We start from the raw sequence: 27,267 nt of genomic DNA on the forward strand, positions 1-27,267 counted from the left end.
TCCATCTACTGTATTATTGCTAAATATTTTGTTGTTTGTACTAAGGGACAATTACGACTGTGGTGGGGATTTGTTTTGTTTATTTTATACATATATCCTGTGTTTCTGCAGAGGGTAATACTGGTGACTTGCCAAAGAGAAGCAATACAGTATGTCTGCTTTTGCCTTCTGTTATTTATCATACCTGCAGATATTAAGAATGTATGAGTTATGTAAAATATATATTTTTGTTGAGTTTTCTAATTAAAGACTTAAAACTATCACACATGTTTCTTAAATATGTTGGAAGCACTACCACAGCAAATTTAACAAGAGTAAGAAACTGCACAACTATAGAGCACTCAGTTCAGTCACTCAGTCGTGTCTGACTCTCTGTGACCCCATGGACTGCAGCACACCAGGCTTCCCTGTCCATCACCACCTCCCAGAGCCTGCTCAGACTCTTGTCCATCGAGTCAGTGATGCCATCCAACCATCTCATCCTCTGTCATCCCTTTGTCTTCCCGCCTTCAATCTTTCCCAGCATCAGGGTCTTTTCCAGTGAGTCAGCTCTTTGCATCAGGTGGCCAAAGTATTGGAGTTTCACCTTCAACATCAGTCCTTCCAATGAACACTCAGGACCGATCTCTTTTAGGATGGACTGGCTGGATCTCCTTGCAGTTCAAGGAACTCAAGAGTCTTCTCCAACACCACAGTTCAAAAGCATCAATTCTTCGGTCCTCAGCTTTCTTTATAGTCCAACTCTCACATCCATACATGACTCCATATGTATGGAAACCCATAGCTTTGACTAGACGGACCTTTGTTGGTAAAGTAATGTCTTTGCTTTTTAACATGCTGTCTAGGTTGGTCATAGTTTTTCTTCCAATGAGCAAGCGTCTTAATTTCATGGCTTCAGTCACTATCTGCAGTGATTTCAATTGCTGTTTCATCTATTTGCCTTGAAGTAATGGGAGCAGATGCCATGATCTTAGTTTTCTGAATGATGAGTTTTAAGCCAACTTTTTCCACTCCCTTTAATAGGGCACTACTTGAGAACTAATGCTTCATGAATGCAGTCAGTTTTACTTGGTTTGTTCTTGGAGAACCATTGTAGAAATGCTTGCTTTAAAATAATTACTGAGCAATAGAAAATTATGATCTTTTAGGGGAACGAATGGGTTTCTCTGGTGGCTCAGACCCATGTTCGATCCCTGGGTTGCCAAGATCCCCTGGAGAAGGGATGGCTACCCACTACAGTAATTTTGCCTCGAGAATTCCTTGGATAAAGGAGCCTGGCAGGCTATATAGCCCATGGGGTTGCAAAGAGTCAGACATGACTGAGCAACTAACATACAGGGGTGCTAATAGGCTTATCTTTAAACCTCTTATGATTTTTTCTGTTTTCATTTTGCTTCATAAAACCTCTGCTTTATCAGGTAGTAAGGTACCATTACCCTTCACACCACTAAATTATTTACTTTCCAACCAGCATATCCAATTAAGTAAAAGCATTTTGGGACAATAAATTTTCAGAAAAAGCCAGAATTGCTTGCTATCTCATGAAAACCATAGTGCATGGTGAAAACAAGATTGGGGAATGTAAATAGAAACATGCTTACATTTCCCATGTTTCTATCAGGAAGAGGTAATAGCAGGATGGTAATGCTTTAGTCTGAGTGACCAAAGGAAGGTAGGGAAGATGTGATTGGGATGCTCACATGGGTCAGATTCTAGCTACATGATTTTTAAAATGGTTACTGCTGCTTTCTTTCATGTCATTTTGAGAACTGGCAAGAGAGCCTTTACGTTCAGATTTAATTTCCTGTTTTAGGACCCCATTAAGGGAGCATGTGAACATAGGAAAATGCCTCTCACCCTCAGTTAAGTCGCTCAGTCATGTCTAACTCTTTGTGACCCTGTGAACTGTAGCCCACCAGGCTCCTCTGTCCATGGGATTCTCCAGGCAAGAATACTGGAGTGGGTTGCCATTTCCTTCTCCAGAAGATTTTCCCGACCCAGGGATCAAAGCCAGGTCTTCCTCATTGAAGGCAGATGCTTTAACCTCTGAGCCACCAGGGAAGCCCTCTAAATGCTTAAACAATGCCCTAATTCCAAATCACTTCACAGCAGTCTGTTTCCCTGAGGACATATGCAGCATATTTCTGAATGAGAAGGTATCAGCAAGATTTAACTTACTCCTCGCTCAAATTTCTCCTCCCACAGTCCTCGCCCACCCCAACTGGCACGGCTTGCTTGCTGAGCTTCACTCCCCCTCACAGAAGCACAGCGCCCCACAATATGCACAGCTGTGGCAAGAAGCCAGCAGGCACTTAAAATCAACAGCGATTCGCATCTGATAGCATTTCCTCAATTTTGCACTCCAGACTAGAGTGAAGTTGACAAGCCTAGCTTTGGAGGCTCCAAAGGTTCTTGGTGTGTATACAGTAACAAAATAATTAATTTGCCAGAATACTTCTTTAATTGGGGGCCTAAGTAAGAATTCCTAAGTGGTTGGGGGAAAAAAAACCACCAAAAAACTGTTGATAAAACCTGCACAGGAGGTTATCTGCAGTGGTGTGCACAGCTTCTTAATCAGCGACAGTCTCAGTTCGGAGGCCCTTGAGAAGACAATTTACCAATAATTATCATTTTGTGGGGATACAGGAATCATTTCAATAAGTCACATTCCCAGGAGTGTGGTGGGAAAAAAAAAAGTAATTTGCCTGGAATGGCTCTCAGGCTTTGTCAAAACTGCCTCCAAGTTAAAAGGTTTTCATGACCAGATATATTCTTAAACAATTTATGACAGAACTGCTTTACTGGAAGGAAATTTAAATTTTAGAAGGATGTCACAAGGCAAGAAGATCCAGTAAGGTAATCTGAGAGGCATGATTTTTTTTTTCTTTCTTGTTACCCTCAGTAGGCAATCTATTTTCTCACAACTTCAAATGACTTTAAAACCTGTAACTTGATCTGAGGTTGGCAAATCTTAAGTTGATGATCCTTGAAATCACCTGCCTGCTTGTGATTGAGGTAAAGTTGGATTCAACTGGTTTGTACTGCCTTTAGGGCAGCAAGACCAAAAAAGGCTGAACTGCAAATATAGCATGCTTCTGGGTTGAGACAGTGTCTGATGGGTGCAGAGGACTTGGCTGTCAGCCAGCCCACCCAGGGAGAAGGAAATAGAAAGCATGAGAAGTAAAACATTGTCTCACAAGCCAGAAACCACAGAGACAGTCCAGTCTCCAGGTCAATTAAAATGAAGGTTTGTCGGCAATAAACATTTTGTCCAAGTAATTCTGACGAGGTTCTGGCCTAAGAAAATGCATTCAACTATAGAATGCAGGAGACCCAGGTTCGATTCCTGGGTCAGGAAGATCCCCTAGAGAAGGGAATGGCAACCCACTCCTGTGTTCTTGCCTGGAAAATTCCATGGACAGAGGAGCCTGGCGGGCTACAGTCCATGGGGTCACAAGAGTAGGACACGACTTAGCCACCACCATAGAATGTTTAGATGATAAAACACAAGCAGTATGTACAGTAGAGTAATACATGGGTTTACTACAGATAAAGTATCAGTTCCACTGATTCCCCTGAGAAGTGAGAGCTATTGGTAGTGAACAATGAAGTGCAGTCAAGAAAAATGGTGGTCATAACCATGACTTACATTTACGTTAACAAGTTTGGGAGGAATGAAGATCAGTTTGCAATCTCAACGTGCTCTTTCCCCTGTGAAACTTGCCTTTAGCCAAAAGCAAAATGAATGAGGTATAAAATGACGTACTTGTTTTACAGATGTTTGGGTAGCTTTGTGTGGTTGTGATATGGCATTCTTAAAGGTTTAACAGTTGAGGAATCAGAAAAAAAAAAAAAGATCGAAACAGGTTAGGATTGGAGAAGGAGAAAGGATTTAATTCAACTTTGATGAACTCCCAATTATTTTCCCTTTTAGAGACTGCAACCTTGTGCTTTCTCTTTAGAGAGATGGCAGAAATCTAGGAACTTTATTCCACCAGTAATACCGCAGAGAAGTTGCTCTTCTGGTCTCAAAGTAAACCTAAACTTTGTTTAGCAAAATCTGTAATACAGTGATCATGGTGATTTTTGTTGTTGTTTTAAATAAGGCCGAGGCACCAATGGCTATTTTTAAAAATTGTAGTCCAGAAACAAAGTGTGGACTCTAGAAATCAAATGTGGGTCAGGAATAAGATGAATGACTTGCAGTGAAGATAGATGAAGTAGCGACTCCAGTAAATTTTGTGTATAAGTTTCCCAATTATTAAATAAAAATGAAACGTTCTTACAGAAAAAGATGAATATTAAAATATACCTGAGAAAGATACAAAATAGAACCAGGAGTGAGGCTAGTATAAAATAGAAACCATAAAGACATGCTTTTGCACTAGGTGAGCACACAGCATTTCTTTGTAATCCTCAACCATCTCCCCACCTCTAAGACCTTCTAAAATGATTTCACAGTAATTACATAGGTTTCAAGTTGTCTCTTCAATGATACTAGTTGAATTTAGAAACAGGAACTGTGGGGTCAACTGTGTTGTAAGAGTCTGCAGCCCCCAATTCGAAAGTGTTCCCACCACCCCCTATTTTATGACTCAAACCTGTTTCACTCAATTTCACGACATGTCCAAATCTTGTAGATATGTGAGTTTATGACCTAGATGGTCTCTCCTTGGTGGTCTCAGACAAGCTGCCCCAGCCCAAAGTGGTCTTGCCCCTTCCTTGAATTCCATCATCTTAATTTCCACACCATTTGTTTGGCCTTTCAAACATGCCCTGTTGCTGGTTACTTCTCCTTAGGGGCTGGTGCCCCATATAGGAGGCAAATGCTTCACACTTGGGAGGGCCTCTCAACTTTCTCCCGCAGGGCTCTGCCCCTGGTAGGCATTTGGGTCACACTGGCAGGGTGTTGGTGCCATGGAAAGGAGAGAGCAACCCCTGATCAGCAAGCATGGAAGTACCCCTGGGCTGGGGGCTGGGGATGAGAGCCATAGCGCCATCCATCTAGCATGTGCTGGGTGGAGAAAGCAGTTCCCTCAGACTGGGACATGACGCTCCACACCTGTGAGGACCCAGAAGTGTCTAGGCTTGGCCACATCTGGCCTCAGATCAGGAGAATGTTCACACGGTAGGTTGGTCCAGTTTCTCACCCCACAGAAGGCCAGCTGCCCAGAGGACTTCACAGAAGTGCTGGCTGAGGCTGCATCTCAGAAGGACTTGGGGGATTGCTAGCTTGACTGCTTAACAGCAGGTAACTTAAAAGATGCTGCGAGAGTGCCTCCTCTCCATGAGTGGTGTTTTGCTAATATTTCATATCTGCACAGTGTCAGGTATATGGTAGGCAGCATTCAGCATGTGTTACTACCATTTGTTGAGCATTGGCCGTGTGCTCGTTGCTATTCCTGGAGCGTCCCAATGACTCTGAAGTATTATTATCAGAGTATTAGGTTCTGAGAGACTAACTCAGTATAGGTCATGTAGCTAAGAAATGACATCAAGGATTTAAATCCCAGTTACTCTGTCTCCAGAGCCCTGTTTCTCTACAAAATGGGCACTAGACTTTAGGGAAGGCACTCAGTCAAACTTAGACTCCTTAGTCCCTGCCTGCGCTGCCAACCCCCTGGGGTTAGTCCCAACACACTCCTTTTTCCCCTGGATCATGGAGAAGAAAAAAAAAAAAAAAAAAACTAGAAGGAAACACTCCAAATAAAATTTGGCAATTGACACCCACGCAGACAAGAAAATGATTGTTGAGCCCTGTGCTTTAACCTACAACCTGGGGAAATTACACTGGACATTGGTTAGTTCTAACCCCACACTGTTCTTCTTAGAAATTTATCTCAAACAAATCATCTTTATTGCCCATGAGGACAATCCAACTCAGGCTGAAGCAGGAAGCAGCAAAGCAGTCATAAAAAGTGAGAAAGTCAGTTGACCTTAAAGCCACAGGCCTTAAAGGTCAATACCAGGTCAGTTTACAAATTGCCACCTCTAGGGGAAACTTGAGCCCCTTGCACCAGCTCTGTGAACAAGGTTAGATGTGCTTGCCTAGGACTGACTTAGAGGGAACACCAACCACCATGACCACCAGGGATGGCACTGGGCCACGTGGACGACTTATCTTGGTCAACTGATACAGATGCCATCGAAGGAGCAGGGGCAGTTCACAATCAGGGAGGGCCTGAGTCGGGAATACAGGGTCAGATCCTTCTCACCATTCATGGATTGAAAGCTACACTTTTATCCCCTCAACTGGGATGAAATTTTTGATGTAACAAACTGGGATGCATTTTCGAAATCAATCTTTTAATTTTTTTAAGTGGTACAAGCTGATGGTACAGATTATAATTGGTGGCATCTAAGATTTGATGAAATATAAGTCAGTGTTATTTACATGCAAGTTACAAGTGATAATGTCAGGAGCAGAGGACACCAGAAGCAGGTGGTAAACGAAGTGAGACTCCATGAGTTAAGTGAAGGGGGATCCCTTAGCCCTTCTGAACAATGGCTTGACAATGAAATCCATCCAACAAAAAATCTATTAAAATCACAAAATAGCTAACATCTATAGACATTTACTATGATCCAGGCACTATCCTAAGTGCTTAACCTATATAATCTAATCCTTGCAACAACCCAATTAAGAGGATATTCTTACCCCCATTTTATAAATGAAGAAACAGGCACAGATGGGGATAACTAACTGTCCAAAAAGCTACCTGATTGTAAATGGTGTTGCTGGGTTTCAAACCCTTGAGGGCTTTCTGACTCCAAGCCCTGAAAAGAAACACAACACTCAATGTGCAAATTGAGCATGAAGTTTAACTTCGAGCTTCCTGTCAGGCAGAGCAAAGTAGGATCTACAAGTAAGTAAATCCTCAATAAACATGAATCTACACATGTACTTTTAAAGTAATGTCTTCATACCATCATAGTTTTGAAAGATTCTCATGATTTCTTTAAGCCAAGCTGTATGGAAAAGTACAAAGATGACAAAAACTGCATACTATTCCTTCTCCCAGAAATGACATAGAAGATCACATGCCTGATATCTCATTTTGTGATTGAAGGGTGGGAGGGCAAGGGTAGACAGAGATGTGGAACGTCCATCTGGAACTTTTTGGTAGAAAGTGGGTCACTTTGACCTGTTTTCTAGACAGTAATTACTGAAAGGCCACTGACACATCCTCAGACAAGGCCAAAACAGAATTTGATGATATGCCTATAAGATCATACGCTTCAGAGTCAAGAAATAACTTGACTCTTTGCTCTAACTTCTTCATAGTTGTATGATCTTGGGCAAGTCTCCTGACCTTTCTGAACTTCCTCTTACTCACTTGTGAAATTACACATCATCCTGGTACCTAATGCCCAGGGTTATCAGGATTAATATGAAAGCAAGCTCCCAAAGCATACTGAGGCCTAGCCTGAGACAGGAAGCTGACATTATGCCTAAAAATCTGAAGTGGTAAAGGATCTACCTGCCGATGCAGGAGACGCAGGTTCAATCCCTGAAGGAGGAAACCTACTTCAGTATTCTCACCTAAGAAATTCCATGGACAGGAAAGCCTAGTGGGCTACAGTCCGTGGGACTGCAGAGTCAGACACAACTGAGCATGCTTGCAAGCTTTATGCTTATAAGAGTCCAGAGCAGCAAGGACCATGGGTGTTTTTGATTATCCCCTTCCCCAAGGCAAATCTGAGGCAAATTGGAGAAATTTTTTTTTTTTTTTTTTTTTTTAGTGTGTTGAGCCATTGTTTTTAGCATTTTTTTTTTCCCTTAAAAAAATGCCAAAGGCCTTAAAACAGCCACACCCTATACAGGACCTCATGTGAACAGTCAGATGATCAGGGTGGGCTGGGACAAGAGGCTGGGAAGCAGAACTTGGCTGCCTGCTCCCAAGACACAAGCTCTAGAGCCTAGGAGGAGCCTCCTTCCACTGGAGGGGAAGGCAGAGTCTAGGGGTTGGGGGGAGGGCAGTGGGGAGGCTGCCGCCCCAGGCAGCAGAGGGTTTTGCTGGAACCTGCAATCAGGCTGTGGGTACAGACTGTCTGAGGATACCGTTTAGCTGCCCTTGGGTGTGAACTGGTCAGGGCACAGAATCATCCTCTCTGGCCTGATTCCTGCCTCGGCCCAGGCAGTAGCTGTCCTACCCTGACTTCCTCAGCATCCTGTGCCTCCCTCTATTCCTATACCTGTTATTCATGCACTCATTCATTATTTCCTTCCTTCCTTCATGCATTCATTTATTCACTCAGCATATCTTGAGCACTTGCCATATTCCAGACCCTGATGGTACGACCTCCGAGAATCCCAGTGTTGAAAGCAGATGAAAACAAACATGCAAAACTAAACAGCAAAGGGGGGGAAAAACAACCTCATAATTTCTATAATTGGTCACAGGCTGGATCATTACTCATGGCCTTATTTGCTGAATTTACCACTGGAAGTGTTAGGTAGTTAGAATAGGAAAAAGGAGTCCAAAATAGCAGTGGCTAAAAGACAAAGAAAGGAAAAAGCCCATGAAAATAAAACAAAGGGAGGTCCGAGGACTGGAGTGAGAACCTCAGGTGAAATAAACAGCCCTCCTGGCTAGCCCAATTTACATAGGGCAGGCTCAGGGGGAGGAGAAAAAACGTATAAAAAGAGGAACCAAAATTGAGCATCTCACATCTTTTGGGTCGTCCTGCCCTCATGCCTCAAGGATGTATATTCCTTTGCTTGCCAAATAAAACTGAACTGTAACCGAGCTATAACACTAGTTGGTCCGCCATTTCAAATTTTTGCTGCGGTGAGAAAGAACCAAGGAAATTACACATTTCCCCGACAGAAACAACTGAAAGAGTTGGCTGACGGCAGAGTCTGTAGCCAAACTGCCAGGGTGAGCACCCCAGCTGTTTACTAACTGTGGGACCTTGGGAGGAACTGAGCTTCTCTGTGCCTCTGTTTGCCTCTATAACTAATAGTAGTTACAGAGAAGATCAGTAATTACTATTATGGGGATAATAGTAGTTACATCCTCATAGGGTTGTCATGAGGATTAAAGGATTTAAGACTGGGTCTGACATATAGCACAGTGGAAGTGTTTAAGTTGGTTTTCTCTAAGATGCTGCAAGTTCTTCATATAACAATGGGGTTCTACACCCACCCCACCCAAGCTCACAGCAAGTGTGCCCCATGGCCCTCATCAGAAAATGGATGGTGGCTCACTGGTAAAGAATCTTGGCAGGAGACACAGATTTGATCCCTGATCCAGTAAGATCCCACATGCCTCGGGGCAACTAAGCTCCTGTGCCACAACTACTGAGCCCATGCACTGAAAGTGCTGAAGCCTGCATGCCTAGAGTCTGTGCTCTGCAAGAAAAGCCACTGCAGTGAGAATCCCGTGCACCACAACTAGAGTAACCCCCCACTCACCAAAACTAGAGAAAGCTGGTGTATAGCAACGAAGATCCAGCACGGCCAAAAATACATAAATAAATAGGTTTTTTTTTTTTAAATTGAAAAAAGAGAAGAAAATGGATGAACTATGTTGACCCTAAGAGTTACTTGTGGAATTTCCCTGCCAGGCCCCTTCCCTGGACATTCTGAGTTGCAACCACAACCCAGGGGTCGATGAAAAACATGTTGCCTGCCATATTAGTAAACATAGGATGCTGCAGCCACCAAGCCATCACATTACAGCCAACCGGACAGTGACCCCAGAGGAAACTCAGGATGGAAACCCAATAGAACAGGATAGAAACTCAGGATAGATGCCTGCCAACCCAGTCATCAGCTGCTGCAGTCACCTCCAGTGGTGCAGCCTGAGGACACTCAGGAAGAGAAAGCATTGGATACTAAGCCCAGAGAGCTAAGGTGCTAGCAAAGGAATGCTTTCTGTGACTCTTGCATCTTCCCATATATAGGAAAGTGCTAAATTCCTTAACTTGAGTTTTCTTTGAAGTGAAGTGAAGTCGCTCAGTCGTGTCCGACTCTTTGTGACCCCGTGGACTGTAGCCTATCAGGCTGCTCCATCCATGAGACTCTCTAGACAAGAATATTGGGGTTTCCCTGGTGGTCCAGTGGTTAAGAATCCACCTACCAATGCAGGAAACACAGATTTCGGATCCTGGTCTGGGAAGATTCCACGTGCTGTGGGGCAACTACACCCATTCACCAGGACTAGTGAAGCCTGGGCACCTAGAGCCCACGCTCTGTGATAAAAGAAGCACCGCACCCAGAGGCCTGCGCACCACAAGGAAAAGTAGCCCCTGCTGGCCGCAACTAGAGAAAAGCCTGTGCATAGCAGTGAAGGGCCTGTGTACCACATCAAACAGACCCTATGCAGCAAAAAAAAAAGTGATTTTTTTTTTTTTTTTTTTTTTAAGTGCTGGGTACCTGGTTTTTGTTGCAAAAGCTCCTCTATATTCTGGCTTCTTCTTTACCTCTTCAGAGTGGTCCCTCTGCACCATCCGAGAGTTCTGTCTCCTGGCCTTGAAGTCCTCAGAAAGTCTACCAAACAAGACATAATTGTCAGCTTTTAGGAGGCTTCCCCAGGGGCTCATCGGTAAAGAATCTGCCTGCAGTGCAGGAGCCACAGGAGATGTGGCTTTGAGCCCTGGGTTGGGAAGACCCTCTGGAGGAGGGCAGGGCAAGCCACTCTGGCATTCTTGCCTGGAGAATCCCATGCACAGAGGAGCCTGGTGGGTTATAGTCCGTAAGGTCGCAAAGAGTCAGACATGACTAAAGCTACTTAGCATACACAGATGTCAGCTTTTAGCTTGTGCATCTTTTTCCCGTCAACACAGGCCACACAGAAGTATGTTCCCAGTTGAAAAACCATTGATTTGGTTCAACCCCCTTAATCTGACTGAAATCAATCAACTCAATCAAGACAAGGTGAAGCTGGCAGCAAAGTCCAAACAGGAAAGTGAGGAGCTGTTTCCTTTCACTCCCTTTGTTGGAACCTCACAGCAAATGGAACCCTAAAAATGGTGGGGCTTTGAGGGAGACAGCCAGAAGCCAGGGAGGATTCTGGGAAACCACAGAGGATCCTGGGAAACCAGAGAGGATGCTGGGAAAACAGGGAGGATGCTGGGAAACCAGGGAAGATGCTGGGAAACCACCTGAGGACAGTGCTGCTATCCTTCCCATGGCCTCTCTACCTGGCTGCCTCTCCCACTTCAGAGCACACTCTTTGGCCCTCTTCTGCAGTGCATGCCTCTCCAGGCTCTTTCCTTAGGAAGCAAAAGTGCCTGCTTGTAGACAGAACAAGGTTCAATTCAGCAGCCTTTCAGTGGCTGAAGGATGGAAGGAAGAGATCAAGGGGTTGGAGAGTCTTTGATGGTATAGACTTTACTTGACTTACAATGAAGTTACCTCATGATATCATAAATTACCTCACGATATCATAAATTGAAAATAAGTAGAAGATATATTTAATGAACCTAATCTATCAACACCATGGCTGATCCTAGTGCACCTTGAAAGAAAAGTGAAAGTGTTAGTTGCTCAGTCATGTCTGACTCTTTGTGACCCCATGGACTGTAGTCCACCAGGCTCCTCTGTCCATGGAATTCTCCAGGCAAGAATACTGGAGTGGGTCACCATACCCTTCTCCAAGGGATCTTTCTGACCCAGGGCTTGAACTCAGGTCTCTTGCATTGCAGGCAGATTGTTTACTGTCTGAGCCACCACAGTAGTGCTCCTTAAACAAACTGTAAACACATTAGCCTACAGTTGGGCAAAGTCAGCTAACACACAGCCTGTTTTATAATAAAGTGTTGAACATCTCATGTAGTTTATTGAGAACTACACTGAAAGTGAACTGCTTGTCCGAGTCCAGAGGAGTTCTAAGTGTATCTGTTGTTTATCTTTGTGATCCTGTGGCTACCAGGGCTGTGGCTGCCCTGCCCAACATCACAAGAGCGTATCAGACATATGGCTAGCCTGGGAAAGGTAAAAATTCCAAGTATGGTTTCTACTGAGTTTGTATTGCTTTCACCTCATCATAACATCAAAAACTCCAAGGTGGAACCATATAAGCCAGAGACTGTATTTGTGGGCATGGCTGGAGACTTCGACCAGGAGGGGAGGCAGGGCCAATAGCCTGTTCGTCTCTCAATCCAATTGTTTGATTCAGGAAGAATCAGACATTTTAAAGAAGGTTCTAGATGCAATGCTAAGTTTGAAGCATGAGTCAGTATTCACCAGGTTGGGTGAGAGGGGTGGTCAATGTGTAGAGGTGTGAAGCAGCTTCTAGGCATTTTAGGGAACATGAAGTAGTAGAAGCCCAGCAGTGCAGTTACAGTGTTAGTTCTGCTTATCAGCCATGTGACAGCGGAGGAAGAAGTGCCAGAGAGGGCAAGGCAAGAGGCAGGGAGAATGGAGAGGGGCTGATGACATCATTAGCGTTTTTTCCCACTTTGCTGAATAGAATTAATTATATTATTATTTATAGTCATCACATGATATTTCAGAATGTTTTGGCTTATTCAGTGATAATAATAATAATAACAGGCAATATTTACCACCATCTCACCAGGACTGGGTGTTATTTTGTCCAAAAAAGGTTTGGTACCTCGGGTGTTCATAGGTAGCTGCTTCCTCCCACGGTCCACATTCCCAACACAGTCCCTGAAAGAAGGAAAACTCTTGAAAGGTGGATGAAGTGTTAAGCTGTGGAGAGGACAAGACCCATACAGACTGGTAAAGTCAGCCAGAGTCATGGGGGTTTCAGCTTTAGGCTGGAAAGGTTACTCTCTTTCCATTGTCTAATATAAAAATGTTTCCTTGAGGCAATAATGGGATTTCAAGAGCAAGAGGTACAGGCAGAGAACATACAACCTTGAGTAAAAATGTGTAAGTGAAAAAGAAAGGTGGAAGGACAGAGGTCACATTCTCACCATAACATTTCACTGAGAGTAAATATTCTCCACCATTTAACGTCACCAACCTCATTCCCTCTACCCAAGCCTCCTCTTGCATCCATCTCATTGTTTGTGATCGTTTCTGCTTCTTTCTAGTGGTCAGACTGTGAATCTAGACCCTGAGGGCAGGGACATTTCCCCATCTGGTTTCTGGGAGTAAACAGGGACACACAGTGTGTGGCTCAAGGGACCCCAGAAGGTTCTGTGGACTGGTCTGAACACCCCGCCTCCGTTCCCCACCACCACCAAGGATGCTGGTTGCTAACTCTTGTGGTATAATCATTCTGAGGAAGAAGAATCACCTGTATTCAATTTTATTGGGGAGCGGGATGGGTAAGAGGGAGGCAGAACTCTTTAAAGTTGGGTTGTGGCAGGTTCTTGGGAGTACAGAGTATTGGGGAGAAAGTGGACCCAGGTTCACGCCCTCTATTTCTCTTTTCTCACCCCCAGTGCCTGGCCGAGGGGTGAATGGGCACAGGGGCTCCTTGAAACCCTGCGGAGTGACTGACCCACACGGGTCACTTGAGGCCACCTGATGGGACTCCGGATTGTGTATTAAGACAATAAGCAGAGCCCTGTAGCAGTGGGGAGGGCTTGATCTGCATTTGGAGACAAACTGTTTATCTTTGTCTCTGCCTTAAAAGGAGGGAAAAGAAACTACGTTACCAAAACTAGGAAGCAGGGCCACTAGCCTTCAAAAGGAAGGCTTTGCAAGTGCCTGGTGGTCCCCCACAGAGGGACAACCGTCAGTTCTGATGGCCAGAGGGTGGTGGAGGTGTTTGATGGCAAATAAAGGATCTAGGGGGAAGCTTCCCTGGTGGCTCGGATGATAAAGTGTCTGCCTGCAAAGTGGGAGACCTGGGTGTGGTCCCTGGGTCGGGAAGATCCTCTGGAGAAGGGAGTGGCTACCCATTCCAGCATTCTTGCCTGGAGAGTCCCAAGGACAGAAGAACCTGGTGGGCTACAGTCCATGGGGTCCCAAAGAGTTGGACATGACTGAACGACTCACACTTTCACTTTTTTCACTTTGAGGTGTGCCTGAAGGACCCCAGGGTCTGTGCACAAAGGCAGAAGCCTTGGACTGGGCTGGTTCCTGACTGGGGATGAGGGACAGGCCAGGGAGCTGGGGAGCAGGTGGTGAGGCAGGGACCCCAGGAGGCTGACTCTGTGCCCTTAGCCTGTCGGCCCTGTGCCATCACAAGCTGGTAGAGAGAGTAGCAGAAGCATGCATTCCTTTGCTCTCACAGTTCCACATTTAGAAAGTTATTCCCTAGAGATGTGCCCGCAGTGAACCATGGATGTGTACTGTAAAGGTAAAACCAGGAAGCCTCCTGTCCATCCAAGAGGGCAGGGCTAACCCTCTGTGGGATGTCAGGAAACTTTCCAAGAAGGAGAGAAAACTGCAGGATGAGAACAGAGCAAGTTCTAGAAGGGTATGCTCAATTTATATTAGTTGAAAAAGTTTGGAAGGATTTACACCCAGGCATTATTAATACCAATAAGATGTGAATTAGGGGAGAATTGGACTTTCATTCTGACTCTATATATAATTTCTGTCTTGTTTGGACATTTTACACCAAGCTTTAGCTTTTTAATTGTTGAGACCATGTATTTATTTCTTTTTAAAATACATTTAAAAATTAATTTTTATTGGCATACAGTTGTCTTTCAAAAAAGTTAAACTTTAACTGGAGTATAGTTGCTTCTCTTTTTTTCTTTTTAAAGATTTATTTATTTATTTAATATTTTGGCTGTGCTGGGTCCTCATTGTTGCTCCTGGGCTTTGTCTAGTTGTGGTGAGCAGGGGCTACTCTCTCGTGGAGCACATGTTCTAGCGTGTGAGGGTTCAATAGCTGTGGTGCACTGGCTTAGTTCCATGGCATGTGGGATCTTCCCAGATCAGGGATTGAACTGGTATCTCCTGCATTGCAAGGCGGATTCTTAACCACTGGACCACCGTGGAAGCCCTTTATCATTACTTTTTTTTTTGGCCACTCTGCACAGCATTGTGGGATCTTAAGTTCCCTGACCAGGGACGGAACCCACTCCCCTTGCATTAGAATCACGGAGTTAACCACTTCCAGGGAAGCCCCTACAGCAAACATTTTTAAAAAGTCAATTTAGGGAATTTCCTGGTGGTCCAGTAGTTAGGACTCCACGCTTTCACTGCTGAGGGCCCAGGTTCAATCTCTGATGGGGGAACTAAGATCCCATAAGTCACATGGCTTGGCCTCAATATAGCATTTAAAAGTTGCTAAAGACAAATTTCTGCCTTCAGTTCTGTGAACAAGTCATTCCAGCAAAGGCACAGAGCACCTACCCGCTTCCCCCTTTATTCTGTCCACATTCTCTAAGGTGGGGAGCGTGAGGGGGTGGGGAGCATATGAGGGAGTGGAGGGCATGAGGGGCCCGGGAGTTGAACTGCTGGGCATTCTGCTGTTTCTCGGCACATAATTTAGCCCTTCTGAGCCTCACTGCGTTCACCTATAATGCAAGCTCAGAGCTACCTCTGATGGATGCTCTGGGGCCCCAGGGAAGTAGAAGTTGCAGCAGTCCAACTCCACAGCCAGGGCGGCGCGGGTTCAGAGTTAGACCCAGGCTCAGGGCAGGGGAAGGAGGCAGGAAGGAGACAAGGAGACAGGGGTGAGGACGAGCTCCCGTTTCTTCTGGACTCAGCCTGTGGGTACAGGAGGTCTTCACGTCACTTGGGTCCAGGGCTTCCCACCCTGATGCCGACCCCCCCCTTCTCCAGGGTCGGGTCTTTCTGGGCCTTGCCAGCCCTCTCCAGCTAAACAGACCTGGGCTGTCCGGGCTGCGTCCAGCTCCCGAGAGCGTAGCACACACCTTTGGACCGGGCGATGAAAAGTACCTCTTCATCAGCAGGAAGTGAGAATTTTGGAGAGATGAAGAAATGCAGTCCAGGGTGGATTTAGAAGCAGAGAGAGGACTGCATGGGCTGGGGTGGAAGTGGGAGACTGGTGGCCTTTGCAGACTGGGATACAAATACAGGACCCAGTGAATAGGATGTATGTACGTATGTATGAATGTATGTATGTGTGTGTGTGGTGGGGGACGGGATCACCTTCTGGAGCAGTCAGAGGTGGATCCCAAAGGAATCCAATGCCAAGGTGAGGTGTCCCAAATTGGGCAGCAGAACTTGAGATGCAAAGGAGACCGGTGATTTGGGGACCCACCCCGGCAAACCCAGCCTCCAGAGTCCAAGATCACAGGTTCTGAACTCCTACAGCCAGGGCTTTAGAAGTTCCCTGGAAGCTGCCCATGACCGCCTCCTGACCCACCTGGCACTTGAGGGACTCCTCAGATATCTGTCACATGAGTCAGCCAGGAAGGAAAGAGAGATAGATGCCCTTCTCATTCACGTCCTGCCCTGGGCCACCGATGCTCAGCAGCAAACTAGGCCACCGGCCTGACCCAGTTTCCCCGTGTGCCAGCCGAGCCGGAGGGGCCATGGATGAGGCCAGAGCAGGCGTCCAGGGTGACTCCCAGGCGCCGCCCCGCGGCCCCGCGGCCCTCCTCTGCAGCGGCCCGCCTCTGCAGTTCCTTGGATCGGTCTGACTTTGGCCTCGGCCATCACTCTTGTGACTCGTCTCCAGGAGGAGAGAGAAGAAAGGGGCCTTTGTGGTCCCCACGCTCGCCCGAGGCTGGCGCGTCCCTGGGGCAGCACCGCCCCCCGGTGGCCGCGGCGCCCCGGGGTGCTGGCCCAGCTCCGGCCCTGCTGGCCTTGCGATCCCGTCCGTCCAGTGATCCGGAGCCGGTCCGCCCCGGTGCAGGGGGAGGGGCTGCGTTCTGGGTGAAGCCTCTACAAAGGGTGGAATTGTTCGTCCGGCGCCCCGGGGAGACTGCACGCTCGGCCTTCGGAGACCCCTCTCCCGGGAAGCCCTTTCACAGAGCGGGGCGGGGGCCGCGGCCCTTCCCTAGTGAAAGCCTGGGTTAGCTTCCTGCTTTCCCCAGCCCCCGAGACCACGTGTCTGCTGTATTTTAAAAATAGATGCGAACATCTGCCGTTTCCCTTTTGTGAGTGGTCTATTCATATCTCTTGTCCATTTTATTTTTTTCCATTTTCTATTTTTTCTCTTACTGAGTTTTAGAAATTTTCCTTCATGTTGAGTCTGTCATGCGCTGCAAATATTTTCCTAAGCTTAGAATTTACCTCGATTTTGGATTTGGTGATTTTTGACACATACACCCCTTACATTTTTATGTTCTCTGACTTTTTGATGTTTTGCTTTATTCTCTCCCCCTTTGCTTTCTGCTTATGGGACTGTTTCCATCTGAGTTTCAAAGGGTTCCCTAATTTTCTTCTAGATTTCGATTTTTTTTTTCCCCACTTCTTCTTCCCACCCTCCTCCTTTCCTCCCCCTGCTCCTCCTCCTCCTTTTAAAACCTGGAATTTAGCTTTTAGATCCTGGAATTTCTTTTGATATAAAGTGTGAAGAAAAGGGGCTTCCCAGGTAGTGATAGTGGTGAAGAACTCTCCTGCCAATGCAGGAGTCCATCCCTGAGTTGCCAAGATCCCCTGGCAACGGACTCCAGTATTCTTGCCTGGAGAATCTCATGGACAGAGGAGCCTGGCAGGTTATGGCCCATCGAGTCACGAAGACTTAGACAGTACTGAAGTGACTTAACAAGCATGTGAAGTAAAGATGTAAGCTTATTTTTTTTCCCCAAATAACTAACTAACTTCCAAAATACCATTATTCAGCCTTTCCCCTTTAGTAGAGTATTTCCTCACTGATTTGAAATGCCACGTCAATTATAAACTAAACGCTTAGGCTTGTTTCTGGCCGAGCAGAAACAAGTCAAACGGAATAGACTTCTTCAAAAAAAGAAGTCAAAGGGAATAGACTTCTTAAAAAAAAAAAAAAAAGACCACTGCTCATGAATTTAGGACATATTCACATTCTTTAAGTTCCAGCTAAAAATGCAGTTTTGAGTGAGACATCTGTGAATGAAAACTGGATGGGAAATATTTCATTTAAAAGCATAAGGCCGAACTTCTCGGTCGCGCACAGAGAAAGAACGATTTAAAAATGGGTGATGTTGAGAAGGGCAAGAAGATTTTTGTTCAGAAGTGTGCCCAGTGCCATACTGTGGAAAAGGGAGGCAAGCACAAGACTGGGCCAAACCTCCATGGTCTGTTTGGACGAAAGACGGGTCAGGCTGCTGGATTCTCTTACACAGATGCCAACAAGAACAAAGGTATCACCTGGGGAGAGGAGACGCTGATGGAGTACTTGGAGAATCCCAAGAAGTACATCCCTGGAACAAAGATGATCTTTGCTGGCATTAAGAAGAAGGGAGAGAGGGAGGACTTGATAGCTTATCTCAAAAAAGCTACCAATGAGTAATAGTTGGCCACTGCCTTATTTATTATGAAACAGAAGTGTCTCATGACTTTTTATGTGTACCATATTTAAATTGATCTCATACACTAGAATTCAGATCATGAATGGCTGATGGAATAATTCTGTTGGACAGTCCTGATTTAAATAAGATTGGTTTGTGGCTAAACGAATATGGTCAGCTTTTTAAATTTTGATAGTAATTCCGGTTCAACAAGTACTATCACTTTTCCCATTCTAAAGAGATGACTGAACTTGAATAAGGAATATTAAACTTTTTAGGGAGATGGTGCATTCCTTCTCAAACCCTATAAGAGATTGGTTTTATATTTAGATTTCTATAACTGGTTATATTAATATATTTAAATACTGAAAAAGGTCCCTTCACTGTCTCATAGAACAGAGGAGGATTCACATGTGTTTGAAGTTGTGTTCATTAGCCTGTTAAGGCAAGAATTGAAAATACACTGACAAATTCCACTTTATCTTTTTGGTTTTATAAACTATGCCAGTTTAATTAAAATTCTCTATCTAAAATTTAGCCTTTTACTTAATGAAAGGCATTTTAGTGTGGTTTATGTATAGCATCAAATAAAGAGTATTTAGCACCTCAAAAAAAAAAAAAAAAAAAAAGCATAAGGCCATTCTGGGGAATTCTCTGGTGGTCCAGTGCTTAGGACTCTGTGCTTTCACTGCCAAGGGTGCACCCAAATTAAAAAAAAAAAAAAGTATAAGGACATCTTATATTCTTATAGTGCAAAATGCCAAGCCTCCCTCCAGAAGGGCTAGATTAATTTGTCTTCCACCAGAAGAGTATGAGAATGTCCTTACTATACTCATGCCAAGGATGAGAATTGTTTGTAAAAACAGATCTTAATTTCAAAGACAAAAAATACCACTTCATTGTTCTGTCTTAATCTGCAGTTATTTGGTGTTGGGGAACCCCTTTCAGCAGGACCACCGGGGTGGCGCCTGCCCTATTTCCTCATCTGAGGCTCACATGAGATCTGCCTCTGCCACCTCTCGCTACTCCTTATGGCTAAGGTGACCATGATTTTTTAAGTGAAGTGAAATTCACCTAGCATTAAATTAACCATTTAAGTGAACAAACCATTGACATTTATTAATAGTACATTCACTATTGGTTGTGCAACCATCACCTCTATCTAGTTCTAAAACATTTACATCACCCCCAAAGCAAACCCACAGCAATTAAGCAATCACTGTCCATTCCTCTCTCCCCATAACCTAGCAACCACAAATACGCTTTCTGTCTCTATGGATTTAATATAGATTGCCTGTCTCTATAATAATATAGATCTGTCTCTATGGATTAAATACCTTTCAGATATTTTATATAAATGGAATCATACATTATGTGACCCTTTTAGAATATGAATTACTTTCGGCTGTGCTGGGTTTTTGCTGCTGCTTGGGCTTTCTCTGGTTGCGGTACGCGGGCTTCTCACTGCGGTGGTTTTTCTTGTTGCAGGGTTCTAGAGTGAGCAGTCTTCAGTAGTTGTGGCGCACAGGCTTAGCTGCCCCTCAGCATGTGGAATCTCCCAGACCAGGGATCAAACCCACATCCACTGCCTTGTCAGGCGGATTCTTAACCACTGGACCACTTATGCGACTTTTGTGTCTGGCTTTTTTGTCTTAGCAAACTATTTTTGAGTCTCACCCACATTGTTGTAGCGAGTATCAGTACCTTTTATGGCTGAATAACATTCCATTGTGTGGCTATGCCAGAATTTGCTTATCCATTCCTCCCCCGATGGACTTTTATGTTGCCTCCACTTTTTTCGCTATTGTGAATAGTGCTATGAACATTAGTACAGACTGTGATTTTTTCGAAGTAATCACCGGGTAGCAATGTGACAAAGCAGGTTTTCTAATCTGTGAATTTTTTTAACATGAAAATTTCATGGTGTTGTAAAAGCAAATCACATTTTGACATACACTTCATGCTATCAATGAAAAGTACCTGTAAAGACTAGAGGGGAGAAGGCACATTTGTTGACCACAGATGTGTCAGGCTTAATTGATGGTAGCAGAAGGTGCCCTGCTTGTATCCCCTGGCCACCTGGAATCACTTGCAGACAGTAGCCTTAGGCAGGTAGCTTCCTGCATCTGTGCCTCAGGACGTGCAGCCGGCACAGGGGCAGCTCAGAAGTACCAGGGAGTTGCCAATATCCCAGGTGTGACCCTCAGCCAATGAGGAGCATCCTTACCCCTCTGCTGAATCCTGGCGAGTGTTCTGGGCAGCCCCTCAGAGGGTCCTGGTGGGAGTGACCCCAGTTGCCCCCAGTGGTCGCTTGCTCATGTGAGCAGACTTCAGGGGCCTCCCGCCTCTGTTCCCCTTCCCCTCCCTCACTGCATGCTGAATTTCTGACTCCTTCCTTTGTTTCTGTTTTATATTTTCCTTGAGCAAATTACTTAAACCCAGTGCCTTAGGGACCCCATTTATAACATAGAGCTAGTCCTAAATGCCTGCCTCGATGAACACCAAATGAACTAATGTATGTGAAGCATCTAGAAAAGTGCCTGGCACAGAACATGTGCTCAAAATATCAATCATGATAATACAAACAGGACTAGCACAGACTGTGAGAAATAAAACCCACCTGGCTTCAGTTTCCTCATCTGAAATGTGGATTAAGATGCTTCTTTTGAAAGATGAGCGTGAGGAGTATGTGGAATGACATACCCTGTTAAAAAGCACAGGGCCTGGCCCCAGGTGAGGACCAGTCCTGGGCAGGCCAATCACTCTACATTCATGGAGTGGCTGTGCCACCATGAGTGACTTCCACCAAACAGGAGGGGCCAGTGCTGGGGTGCAGGCGACACATTTCAGAGTCCCCGGTCACTTCCTCCTTTGTCTCTGGAGAACCGTGTGACCTCGGGGGGGTCGCTGTCCCTGAGGCTTTGGTTTCTACATTTCCCAAAAGAAGTGGTTGAATTTAGGGGATGGTCAGATGCTGCACTGGCTCTCAAGATCTAGGGAGAGTCCTGCCCTGGGATGGACAGACACAAAGACGCACAAACCCACAGACAGACAGACACACTCACACACACACACTGCAGAAAGGAAGCATCTGCATATCTGCTGGGCCACTTGAGTCACCTCCTGGAGTCTTAGGCCTCAAGCTCTGTTGGTCTTGAAAACCACCCAGAATAGAATAATGAGTCCAAAAAACTTGTCCAGGCATTTTCACATGTGAAAGCTGTTTTCATCTTAGGCCCCTCCTCTCCTTTTGTCACTCTGCAAATGTGTGTGGCTGCCTTGCCAAGCCTTGGGATCAGGCCACGTCTCCCCGTTGAGGGCTGGGGTGAGGGGTTGGGGGAACACTTTCCTTCCTCACTGCTCTCCTCCCAGCTGCTGCAGGTATCTAAGAAACCCGGAGGAAGAAGTCAACAGCTCCCAGCGTTTTACAGGGGCCATAAAATGAAGCTCCACCCTGCAGAGAAAGCCGAAGAAGGGAAGTAACCACAGAACAGATGGGGCCTGGGAAGGGGGCAGCACTAGGTGCAGCGGCGCCGAGGCAAGTGGTGGGCGGGACTCAGAGAGCATGGCAGAGGCTCAGCGCCAAGCTGCCAGTGGGGACGGAGAGAGCATGCGCAGCCCGGCCTCGGGGCTCCAGGCATCAGATCCACAGGCTGGGTATTCTTTTAGCGCCCAGACTCCTAAGGGGCAGGGGGTGTACACGGAACTTTCTTTGTTTTCTATAAACGTGCCTCATTTGGGAGCCCCTTTTCCATAAGACTCACGGCGAAAAATATCACTTCTTCCAGGAGTTATATCTTAGTTCTGAGACCTTAGTGCAATAATGCATAGTAGGAGGATGGTATTTTGGTTCTCATGAAACAATCTCCATATCACTTCTGACATGGGCACTTGCCCCGTCCACAGGCCCCCATTCTTCAAGTCTGATGCTTTCCTGGCACTTCCTCATGGTCACTGTCACAGCCAAAGGGTATCCCCAAACCAACCCCTCTCCTCCCCTGCCAGGCTTCTGCTGTCTCCCAGGGCGTCTGTCATTCTTCAGGCCAGGGGACCCTCCTGGTTCTGGGCTCTCTCCCCATGCTCTGGCCAAGGTGTCCCCTTTTAGCACCTCTGGAAATTAACTCAGGTCTCTTAAGACGTAGGCTCCTACAAAAGATTTTTCTGTTGCTTCTGCTTCCCTCTTCTTCCTCTCTGCTCTGCTTGGACCCACATAAACGGCTTGAATGTGGGAAAGGAAATGGAAATATACAGGGAGAAGAAAAAACACTGAATATCTCACATGGAGTCCATACATAAGTACATACAGGAAACACCATAAGCTTGTTAATGCTTAGTGGGTCTAAAGTCTTAACAAAGATCATACAAGATCTAGAAATTTGCATGAGTCCAAAAATGGAACAATGTTATCTGTTGCTAGGGTGGTTAAGGCTGAAAGCAAGCACCATTTAATCTCACCACCATCTCCTGATATTATTCTCATTTTATGTTTGAGGAAACTAAGGCTTACTGAAAGTGTTAGTCGTTGAGTCATGTCCAACTCTTTGTGACCCCATGGACTGTAGCCTGCCAGGCTTCTCTGTCCATGGAATTTTCCAGGCCAGAATACTGAAGTAGGTTGCCATGTTCTCCTCCAGGGGAATCTTCCTGACCCAGGGATTGAACCCAGGTCACCTGCATTGCAGGTGGATTCTTTACTGCCTGAGCCTCCGGGGAAGTCATGTGGGTAACTGATAACGTGTCCTTCCAATATGCATACGCAAATCACTTTGTGGAAAGGGGTGCGTGAGTTGAGGGAACTAAATCCTAAATTTTGGTGGTGGTGGTGTACAGATGAACTCTTTATTCAGACAGAACTTCCACGGGAAACCTGAAGGTGTGTTTCTGTTCTGGTTGAAGGCGACCAGTCAGAGGGTTCTGTGTGCAGCCTTCTCCTCCCCCTCACCCCTGGAGGGCACTTGGGGCACCTCTGTGATGTCCTAGGCCCAGCGGCCCTCTGGTCTATGCGGCCTCCAGGCCGGCCCTACGGTCGGCCCCTCAGGCCTGGGTGGGTGTGTTTCAGGGCGCCCAGCCCAGTGGATTTCCTGGGAAGACACTGACTTTGTGGGACCTGCAATCGAAAGCTCCTGCTCGGTTCTTCCCTTGAGGCAGCTGGGCCCTGAGCCTGGACACCAGGTTGGGGCCAGATCCCTGGGCTTCTGGGAGGATTTGGAGGCTGGCCCACCCCCTGCTGCCCCGTCTCACCACTGCATCCACCGAAGTCAGCCAAGGCTGGATGGGGCCAACTGCTTTAAATAAATGTTAATCCTGCTCAGAGCTAGATTGACAGCACCTCTGGGAAGGGCTGCAAGGAACAGAGCTACAACTGGTCCCCCAAGGCAGTTTTTTCTTTGTTTTTGGCAACTCTCTTCATTGAGGCCATTGCTATTCCATCTCCTTTTATTCATAAAATGAATGTTTCCAGAAACACTATAGGCCTTGGGGTTCCGTAGCTGGTCATCTCATCTGTTCACTCGCCGAATAAACATTAGGCGAGCACCTACAGGGTACCAGGTGCTGTGTTCAACACCAGGGATGCAAAGGTGAGGGAGAGGTATCTCCTTCACTGTCCACAGGTCGTAGGTCACAGGTCACAGTTCGTGTCTCTGTGCTTTTCTAGCCCTGGGAAATTGTAGTGGACATTTGCTGGCTTTTGGCCACTCAGCATTCATTTCCCCTAACAGCTCTCTGGTTTCCTTTCCCATGACCTGCCCCCCACGAGCACAGCCTTGCTGAGACAATGAATTGGGGAAGCTTGCCCTCCCCTTCTGAAAATCAAAGAGGTGGCTGGAGGTTTTCTCAGCCACAATTCTTCCTCTTTCTGCCCTAATGAGACCAAAACCTGGAGACACAACACAAGTCCTGCAAGTCAGACCCCTTCCAGGACTTTGAAACAAAGTTGGGAGCGACAGGTTCTTCATCTGAGCAGCATAACCTCTGCCAAGGAACTTGTGCTTCCTGTGCTCTTTCGACGCCTAGTTCTCCAGCCTTTCTATAGATTCTGGGCTTCTCCCAAGTTGCCTTTCCTTTTTATTTTATTTTTTTAATTTTTAAAATATTTTATTTTTTATTAAAAAAAATTTATTTTGGGCTGCACAGGGTCTTTGATGAGGCTCATTGGCTCTGCTTTCCTGTATGTCTGTCATCTATCTAAGTCTTAGTTGCAGCATAAGGGAGCTTCTTTTCATCATTTGAGAATCTTTTGTTGTGGCTCATAGACTCCTAGTTGCAGCTACTGCTGCTAAGTCGCATCAGTCATGTCCGACTCTGTGCAACCCCATAGATGGCAGCCCACCAGGCTCTTCTGTCCCTGGGATTCTCCAGGCAAGAATACTGGAGTGGGTTGCCATTTCCTTCTCCAATGCATGAAAGTGAAAAGTGAAAGTGAAGTTACTCAGTCATGTCCGACTCTTCGAGACTGCATGGACTGTAGCCTACCAGGCTTCTCTGTCCATGGGATTTTCCAGGCAAGAGTTCTGGAGCAAGTTGCCATTGTCTTCTCCACCTAGTTGCAGCATTCGGGCTCAGTTGGTCCACGGCATGTGGGATCTTAGTTCCCTCACCAGGGATCAAACCTGTGTCCCCTGCATTGAAGGCAGATTCTTAACCAGTGGACCACCAGGGGAGTCCTTTCTTTTTTTTTCAGATTGCTAGACTTGGTTTCTGTTGCTTGCAATCAGAAGAACCCTGACCAACATCCCGGGTGCCAGCTCTTATTTCACTTGCATCTAACTTGCTTACCACATCCATTGGCAAGCAACTGTTCTGGGTCAGAGTTGTGGCTACATAGACCTGAAGGAAGACAGACAAACAAACTACAAGTGTTTAAACTATGAGAAGGGTCCTGCAAGCTTAGGGAACAAGGGAGGAAGAGGTCAGCTCCACCTGATGGTAGCAGGAAGCCAAGAAGGCAGGTCATCCAGAGTTCCCTCTTTTGCCCTCTCCCTCCTCCCCTTCCTCAAGCTTCTCTGCACAGCAGTTGGAGGGATCTTTTACAAATCAGATCAAGTCACTGCTGGGCTCAAACCCTCCAGGGGCTCCCTGTAGCACTCAGAGCACAAGCCAAGTCCTACAGTGGCCTATAGGCAGGCCCTATGTAACCTGGGTCCCCCGCAAAGGACTGTGTCCTGTGTGGTGGGATGGGACCTCAGGCTCTCTCCAACTAGAAGGAAAGAGATTGCTACAGAGATTGTTTACTTCTAAATTTTTATTATGGTAAAATACATAGAACCTAAAATTTATCATATGTATATATCATATCATATATATATATATATCATATATATGCAGATGACACCACCCTTATTGCAGAAAATGAAGAACTAAAAAGCCTCTTGATGAAAGTGAAAGAGGAGAGTGAAAAAGTTGGCTTAAAGCTCAATATTCAGAAAACTAAGATCACGGCATCCGGTCCCATCACTTCATAGCAAATAGATGGGTAAACAGTGGAAACTGACTGACTTTATTTTTCTGGGCTCCAAAATCACTGCAACCATGGAATTAAAAGACACTTACTCCTTGGAAGGAAAATTATGACCAAACTAGACAGCATATTAAAAAGCAGAGACATTACTTTGTCCACAAAGGTCCGTCTAGTCAATCCTATGGTTTCTCCAGTAGTCATGTATGGATGTGAGAGTTGGACTGTGAAGAAAGCTGAGTGCTGAAAAATTGATGCTTTTGAACTGTAGTGTTGGAGAAGACTCTTGAGAGTCCCTTGGACTGCAAAGAGATCCAACCAGTCCATCCTAAAGGAGATCAGTCCTGGGTGTTCACTGGAAGGACTGATGTTGAAGCTGAAACTCCAATACTTTGGCCACCTGATGCGAAGAGTTGACTCATTGGAAAAGACCCTGATGCTGGGAGGGATTGGGGGGAGGAGGAGAAGGGATGACAGAGGATGAGATGGCTGGATGGCATCACCAACTCAATGGACATGGGTTTGGATGGACTCCAGGAGTTGGTGATGGACAGGGAGGCCTGGTGTGCTGTGGTTCATGGGGTTGCAAAGAGTTGGACACGACTGAGCGACTGAACTAAAGTGAAAATTTATCAACCGTTTTAAGTGTACAGCTCAGTGGCACTGACTGATACTGTTGTGCAAATATCACCTGTATTCGTCCACGGAACTCCTGAACCTGTAAAACTGAAACTCTACACCCATTAAACAATAACTCCCCATTCCCTCCTGCCCCACACTGTCCCTGGCAATTCTTCTACTTTTAGGAATTTTAGATTACTCTAGGTACCTCATGTGGAGAAGGAAATGGCAACCCACTCCAGTATTCTTGCCTGGAGAATCCCAGGGAGGGCAGAGCCTGCGGACTGCCGTCTATGGGGTCGCACAGAGTCGGACACGACCGAAGTGACTTAGCAGCAGCAGCAGGTACCTCATATATTTGTCCTTTGGTGACTGGCTTAAAATTTCACTTAGTATAATGTCTTCAAGTATATATATGCCACATTTATTATCCATTCACCTGTTGATGGGCTTCCTAGGTTGTTCAGTGGTAAAGAATCCACCTGCCAATGCAGGAACTGGGGGACATGTGGGTTGGATCCCTGGGTTGGTAAGATCCCCTGGAAGAGGAAAGGGCAACTCACTCCAATATTTTGTCTGGAAAATCCCATGGACAGAGGAGCCTGGTGGGCTACAGTCCATGGGGTCGCAAGGAGTCAGACACGACTGAACACACACACAGACACACCTGTGGACAGACACTTGGCATACTTCCCCCTTTTAGCTATTGTGAATAACGCTACTATGAACGTGGGGTTACAAATATTTCTTCGAGTGTTTGCTTTCAAAACTTTCTGGTATATACCCAGAAAGCAGAATTGCTGGATCATAGTCTTCATTTTGAGGAAATACCATACTGTTTTTTCCCCCCAAACTTTTAATTTTATATTGGAGTACAGCGGATTAACAATGCTGTGCTATTTTCAGGTGTA

At 45.8% G+C, this 27,267-nt stretch overlaps 1 protein-coding gene across 1 annotated transcript; it reads left to right on the forward strand.

The window, feature by feature from the left end:
* The first annotated feature begins 17,928 nt into the window (after positions 1 to 17,928).
* LOC139039020 (cytochrome c) lies at positions 17,929 to 18,760 on the forward strand. The gene has a single exon (XM_070478740.1). The coding sequence runs from the start codon at positions 17,964 to 17,966 to the stop codon at positions 18,279 to 18,281; it is 318 nt and encodes a 105-aa protein (XP_070334841.1). The 5' UTR covers positions 17,929 to 17,963; the 3' UTR covers positions 18,282 to 18,760.
* Positions 18,761 to 27,267: the final 8,507 nt, after the last annotated feature.

This window comes from Odocoileus virginianus, chromosome 17, assembly GCF_023699985.2.
Source record: "Odocoileus virginianus isolate 20LAN1187 ecotype Illinois chromosome 17, Ovbor_1.2, whole genome shotgun sequence".
NCBI lineage: Eukaryota > Metazoa > Chordata > Mammalia > Artiodactyla > Cervidae > Odocoileus > Odocoileus virginianus.